This window comes from Coffea eugenioides, chromosome 11 (assembly GCF_003713205.1).
Source record: "Coffea eugenioides isolate CCC68of chromosome 11, Ceug_1.0, whole genome shotgun sequence".
NCBI classification, from domain to species: Eukaryota; Viridiplantae; Streptophyta; class Magnoliopsida; order Gentianales; family Rubiaceae; genus Coffea; species Coffea eugenioides.
Window position 1 is genome coordinate 43,186,033 of NC_040045.1, and position 7,644 is coordinate 43,193,676.

Sequence of the window (7,644 nt, forward strand, 5' to 3'; positions counted from 1 at the left end):
ATTAGTTCTAATGTTGATCATTTAACTGGCTCTGATTAATTTGTATTAATCCCACTATTTTGGCTAACTTGTACTATGATTAATAAAATACGGATTTAATGGTGCCCTTAAAAGCAACGTGAAAGGCAATCTTAAATTTGCTGCTATATTACAATCACAATGGACTGGGTAGATTTCTCCAAAATAGCATGTTGAGTGGGGAAGTCAAGTCCCATGAATGTCAAGAAATATCTAATGGATCAAGTTCCTCACAGGTTACTAACTAGAAATTTCGTAGTAGTAACCAAAAAAAAAATTTCTTCTGTTTGTGCTCATGATTCTAAGATCAATTAGATATCTTGTATAGGCCGCATTGTCAAGCATTCGGCTTTTGGAACCAGTCCTATATCGTTTTAACTTCTTGGTAAGACAATGAAAATTGTATAATACTTGCCAACCAAAATGTAAGAAGATCATGTCATCAGATATGGCTACATCAAGTACAAAATAGTTACTAATAATTAAAAGATTAAGTACTATATTGAGTAATGTGGCTTTATTTTGATGGCACGGGCTATAGAAGCTTGGGTGTATGATTTTAGCGATTTCCCTGCACAACGAAAAATACCTCAAATACTCCCTTATTATTCCTAATCTTTCATTACACTTCTTCATTAAAATTTAACCTAAGTAATTGCTCAATTGAAATAGCAACATCCCTAAAGCTCAGTGGGACGTTAAAGTATCACGTATTCCAACAACACATCAAAAAAATGGCGAACCCAATGCAGAAATCTCCTCATTGACTATATTGTTCCAATATTTTTGGTTGTCTTCAAGATCACCACCCGACCTGTAACCAAGACTCTGATATGATCCAGTTGGGTTATTGTTTGAGTCATCGATATCGGCATCCGCGAATCCTTCCATGAAACCTGGAGACCTTAAAGAGAATTCCATAGTATATGCACCACCAACGGGATCAAAATCACATTGAACGTTGACATCATGATTAAGCTGCATCATGTTCCCCGTTGTTGACTCCATTTTTTCTCCAGTCACTTCTAGCGGGTCATTGTTCTTTGGTGTATCCAAATACTGCCAAGTGCTCGTACCGGTTTCTTTCATGTCCCGCGCTTCGCAATTAATTGTCGAATTAAATGGTAAGTTTTCTCCAGTTAGACGAGCAGCACTTGACATGGCGAATGTGTTATCTGAAAAATGCAATGTAGAGGTTGGAGACTGAAGGCTTCCAATGGCAGTACTGAAAAAGCCATTGGCGTTCTTTGTTGTTGTCCATGTCCTTTGCCATGCTTTGAGTATATCAAGACAATGAAAATAATGCTTTTGTACCATTGGTACCATTGGCTCCAATGGTGTTACTAGTGGTGAAACTAATGCTTTTGCTAGTGGTAATTGAGCTGAGGCTGGAGGGCTGAGATGAGAATGATTAAAGGCGGTGGACAACGACAGCAGTTTGGACTCGCGAACAAGCCTGGATTCTGCTTCAAGACGAGCACTCTCCCATTGAGCCATGTGACTGAGGTTGGCGGTGTCTTTTTGGTGAGCAGAGCCGAGGGCGTTGGTCTTTGGCCTATGAGTTGATGGATCAATTCCCATCTTGGTTAGTCTCTTCTTCAAATGCGTGTTCCAGTAATTCTTTATCTCGTTGTCTGTCCTCTTTGGGAGGTGAGTTGCTATGGCTGACCATCTGTATCAATATCAACCAATATAAAGAATAAGTGCTGTATAAAAAAAAAAAAAACAAATCTGAGTTATTACCTTTTCACCTGTCAAAAGTTTTGGCAAAACCACTATCCATCTATAACATGAGGATGGATATACCTAAAACTTAGGTCTTGTTTGGATTGCATTTTTCTGGATTTTTTTTTATAGAAAAATTACTGTAACGATTTGATATATGTGAAGTAAAAAGATAATTGGAAAATGTATTCATGGAAAACAAACGTAGCAATTTGAAATTCAAATTACTATCCAAACAAGGCGTTAGTGTTTGAAAATTGTGTAATTTTCAAAATCACAATGTCCACCACTTCACAATTTTAGAAAGATACTTGTGGTAAGCATTTCTTAATGAGTTTGCTTATTGTTACTAAGAAAATTTCTCAAACCTTCAAAGACAAAAAGTACCAACTTGTATAGAAACTGGTGGGTAAAAAAATTCCTTTTTACCGGTTTCCAAGAAGTGCATGGAGTTGAATAATGGTCTGATCTTCTTGCGAACTGAATTTTCCCCTCTTGATATCGGGCCTTAGATAATTAGTCCACCTAAGTCTGCAGCTCTTGCCACATCTCTCCAGCCCTATTCACAACCGCATTGCAAAAGTTTTCAGCACAAAAGGAAATTAAAGGGCTAAAAATTGATATTTCTCCGCTACGTAAGGTGACGGGTGCAGTTAGATGATTTACGTACCAGCTTTTGCTGGGAGAGCTCGCCAACTGCCGTGGCCATGTTGTTGTTCGATGTAAGACAAGAGCTTTTGATCTTCCTCAGGTGTCCACGTCCCTTTCCTTAATCCCAACTTCTCGCAGCATGGTGACCTTCCCATTTTTAGAGCACTTATATGGAAACTTTCTAGCCAATTCCTCACAGAAGTGGATTCTAATCTAGTCTGTAGCTAGCAAAAGAAGAAATATAAGACAATGTCCAAAGTGAGGAAGTGAGAGATGGAGACGTTGCCTTAGTGCTTAGACAACACAGCGACAATATATAAGGCAAAGAATTAATTAAACGCTCGACAAGACCGAGCCGTACCAAAATGTCGCGTGACAAGTGGGAATCCAACGCCACAACTGACTCTTTTTTTTTTATTTTTTTATCAATCGTCAACCCTACTTCTACTCCTACTCCTATTTTATTTAGGGGGAGATCCAACTAGACCTATGAGGGGCTGATGGGGACAGAACCACCACCAGACCAAAACGGATACACCACGCACTCATCTGAATTTTTTGAAGAACCACAATTGTGACAAATTGGACCAAAGCCTTAAAGACTTGGCGGTGGCCATCAGCTTAAGGCTGATGGTTAACGCCACAACTGACTTGACGTAGCTATTTATCTGAATGAACCAACGTTCACTTACTATGTGATAATGAATGGGTTTTTTCATTGAAAGATTGACTAATAGATACTTGTTATAACATATCTTAATCATAATCAACTTATCATATGAATACATATTAATAATTATTATTTTTCTTACATAATTAAATATACTTTTCTTAATTAACATTTCTTTTCTGAAAATTTAACTTCTTATCTACATCATCTTACCGAGTACTTATTAAGCATCCGTAGGCAGGTCCACAAAAAATATATGATACAGGCACAAGTAGTAACGTAATTAAAGTAGGCTAAGTGATTCTAAACACATGTTTCAAAAACTGAGAATCGAAGTTGCAGAGCAGAAAAGTTATCACGTGCACAACTTCTTGTGTGTTGTGAGTTGTAGATTCAATACCTTATTGCTTATTATGATTTATTTGTGCAATCACGTATTAGAAGGGCTACTAATTTCACATCTGGTGTTTGATATAAATTGTTTTATATTCAGATATGTATGCGAAGTGATAATCGAAATTGACTCAAAGCCAATGCGCCTCCGCAAACCCACAAGGCCACAAGAGCTAGACGGTGAAAACCCTTTTCCCTTATTTGCTCCGTGAACCAGTGAGAAGCCTACGAGGCCATCTTTGTGGTCTAGGTGCATCAAGAATCTAGCCAGTGCAGGATTACGTACATATTGCTATGACAGAACTTCCAGGCAAGCTTAGGTGGTAAGTCAAGTATGGACTCGGAAGGTGACGTGACAATCATCATCCACTACAAGAAATTTGGCTTTTTGTGACAACATTCACTGTGACAATACCAAAACTTGTCACAATTGAAGTATTTCGTGACGAAAATAAAAATCGTCATTATTGATCGTATGTTCACCCGTCAACAGTGACAACAAGGAATAAGTCGTCACAGTATGGCTGGCGCGCAACTGTGCAGTTTGGCGGGAGATGACAATTGTGACACTGGAAAAGACGTTGTCACTGTAGGACCAACTTCAGTGACAACATTTTAATATCGTCACAATATGGTGATACGTTCTAAATTAGTGACAACGAGTTGTCATCACTGTACAATGCGTTTATTCTCATCCCACTTTCACTAATTCTACTATGTCACCCTAATATTTTTAATTTGGCCCATATGTTGTAAATAAATTTTATTAATTCTAGTAGGACACCCTAACTTTTGCTTTTTGATCCCATATGTACCACCTTAATTTTTTCAATATGGCCCATGTGTTATAAACAAATTTTATTAATTCTACTATGACACCCTAACTTTTTCATTTTGACCCCACATACCGCCTTAATTATTTCAATATGGCCTATATGTTGTAAATAAATTTTATTCATTCCACTATGACACCCTAACTTTTACATTTTAGCCCCATATACCACCTTAATTTTTCGATATGGCCCATGTGTTGTAAATAAATTTTAATAATTCTACTATATGACACCATAACTATTACATTTTAGCCCGATATGCCACCCTATTTTTTTGTATATAGCCCATATGCTGTAAGTAAATTTAATTAATTATGTTATTTCGCTGAACTTTTATATTTTAGGTCCGTATTTGGTAAACTAATCTTATTAATCTACCATGACACCTTATCTTTTGCAATTTAGCCTCGTATCTGATAAAGAAAGGCTTTATTAATTCTATTATGACACCCTACACTTTTACACTTTAAGTTGTGTTCATCATTAGCAAAATGAGGAAGGTATTGTAAAAAGCAATGTTTACCTATTTTTTAATTATTCCAAACGTAACTAATACCTAGTTCTAAAGTTAAAAAATATCATGAATTCATTATTTAGTTCTCTTGAAAACATACAGAAAATTACTGATTAACATAGTGTGAAAATCTTGACAATTGCATAACTGGAGTTTGTTATGTATTACAATATACAATAATCAAATTGGAACTATAGTTTATGAATCAATACTTGTATCAAATAGATTTAGTGTTTCATGCATGCATTAGTAAACCATTTTGGTTATTTGATCAACTAAACATATTGTTTGGTCTTGTCAGACCACAATTCGTGCATAATTGATAAAATTATTAAATTGATATAAAAAATATTTGCATTAAAAGATCTTTTTTTGAATCATAAACATATTTTTAATAAGCGTTTTAGTTTTTGAACATTATTTTTGGTAGAGATCCTAATGTTGAGATGCTTTGAATCAATTTTGTCGACCTTCGCTGAACTATTCACTTGTTTGGTTGCATCTGTCATAACTGTTTGGATTAAGAGTTTTTGGAGTGTTTTTCAAAAATTAGTTTTTCGAATATAATAAAAATTTTTAAAAGGTACACTAAAAGATAATCTATAAATTAATTTAAATTTTTGTAAAATTTTCAAAAATATAATAAAAATTTTCAAAAATTAGTTTTTCGAATATAATAAAAATTTTTAAAAAGTACACTAAAAGATAATCTATAAATTAATTTAAATTTTTGTAAAATTTTAAAAAATATCTCAAAAAATATTTTAGAAACTCTTATATTCTTAAATATTCCAAAATATTTTCTAAAAATATTTCAAAATATACTCTGAAAATTCTGCTACTGCAAAGTTTTTCAAAAATACCCCCAAAAATAGGTAATCCAAATGTAGCAAATGTTAGTAGAAAAAGAAAAAATCTAAAAATACTAAATTTTTATATTCCAAAGTTTTAATACAACTTGTGAACTAAAAAAGCTTAAAATAATAACTATGTTAATTGCGCAAAGATTGGGAAAAGAAAAAGAGATAGAAGGCGTTATTTCTATAAAAAAGGTTCAACAATTTAGAGAGAGAAGGCGTTCTTTTTTAATGTGCAATAGTGGAAGCGGGAAGCTGAAAATTGAAGGAGTAGAGGCGGGGTTCTAAATTAAGCAAAAACGACGTCGTTTGAAGTTGATTTGTAAGAAAAGCACTCAACAACACTTAGCCAAATTTCAGACAAAACTCATTTCCCTCTTTCTTTGCCTTCGGACACCATCTTCTTCTCCTTCTCTCCACTGGGATCACTAAAGTGTGCTACCCAAACTGAAATTGCAGCTTTAGTAGGTAGCAGATAGCAAATATCCCTAAGTTGAGCCACCATTTGCATCCCTAAATTGAGCTACCGAAACTGATAGGGCAGCTTTAGTAGAGTAGGAGATAACAAATATCCCTAGTTCGTCACGGCATTTGACCATGAATTTTGGGGAAATGCCAGAGTTTGAAGACTGAATCAGAAGGAAAAGAAGACCTAAGGTTAAGACGGCATAATTTGAGGTAAAAATTGTCAATATTTTCCATCTATTTTCGAACAGTTCTGTCTAATTTAGGTCGTGTGCGCTGAATGTTGAGTTGTGAGAGTGAAACGAAGTGGAAGGGAGGGTTGATTCTGGGTTGCCCTTACTTTATTCTATTGTCTATAGATGCATGACGGATTTTATTTCATCAAGGACGAAATTTTCATTGTTGTCTATAGATTTACATCTCTGTGCCTTTGCTTTCAATACTACTATTTGGGTTGAGACCGTAGGAAGAAAGCCTGCTGGAATTTTGCCAGCTTCATCCTAGAGAGGGAAATGAACATGCATGTGAGATTGGGTATAAAATGAAGAGATTATTGGAGAATTTTCTTGTTTTAAAAGCTGTTGGCTGCTAAAGCCTTTCTAATATGGCCGAGAGAGGGAAACAAAACATTGTTTAATATTAACTTCGAATCTCTGGCTGAAAATATTATCTTGCAGCTTAAAATACTCTGAGATAACATAATCATTCCTTGCATGTTGTGTTGGAGTTAAAACTGAAGAAAATGTGAAGAAAGAATCGTATTTTTAAACTGTCATATGGCTGAAAGTTATAGTTAGGAGATGACAGAATTATTTTGAGGTTCATGGTGGAATTACTTGCTTAAATGGTGGGTTATCTGCTATAGTTCAGGCTGGTCAGATAATATGTTGAGTGTTTAGTGTTTAAACAAGTAGAATATGGAACTTTGGGGAAAATTTTGAAGTAGTGTTGCTGGAAACTTTGCCTTGCTGACCCAGAGAGTAAGGAATTGAAACTCTTATGAGATTTTCAAAAAAGAATTGGAAAAAGGTTTTGTTTCTGATGGTACATATCTACTCCCATTAAACGGATTGCCACACTTGGTGCATTATGTTTGGGTATCTGTTTTCTATATATTTCTTCACTAATCAGCTTTTTCATTAGAGCTTTTGTTCAAAAATGATTCTCAGCTTTTTCATTGCCTTTGTTGCAGCTGCTTTACACTGGACTCAAGAGACAATTAGGCCCTTTTTACCGCTGTTCTTCTAATTTCTCATTACGTGTCAGGTAATTTGTTTAAATTATGCTTTAATAGATTGTTTTTGACTTGTGTTATGGAAAGTGTGTAATTGTCTCTTGAAGATCTAACTTGTTTTTGCTTTAATAGATTGCTTTAACAGATTTATAGCTTTCCAGTGTAAATCTATTGCTTCATAACTAGCTTATCTATGCTTTTTTCTGGTTGTAATGTGTAGATAAAAATTTGTGACTTATGTTCTGGATTTGTAACTCTAGGAAATGGACAAAAATTGGATGAGA

At 34.8% G+C, this 7,644-nt stretch overlaps 1 protein-coding gene across 1 annotated transcript; it reads right to left on the bottom strand.

The window, feature by feature from the left end:
• Positions 1-744: 744 nt before the first annotated feature.
• Positions 745-2,549, bottom strand: LOC113752641 (transcription factor MYB106-like). Its single transcript, XM_027296733.1, has 3 exons — positions 2,414-2,549; positions 2,173-2,302; positions 745-1,690 (listed from the first exon to the last, which is right to left on the bottom strand). The coding sequence occupies exons 1-3, from the start codon at positions 2,547-2,549 to the stop codon at positions 745-747; spliced, it is 1,212 nt and encodes a 403-aa protein (XP_027152534.1).
• Between the last annotated feature and the right edge of the window lie 5,095 nt (positions 2,550-7,644).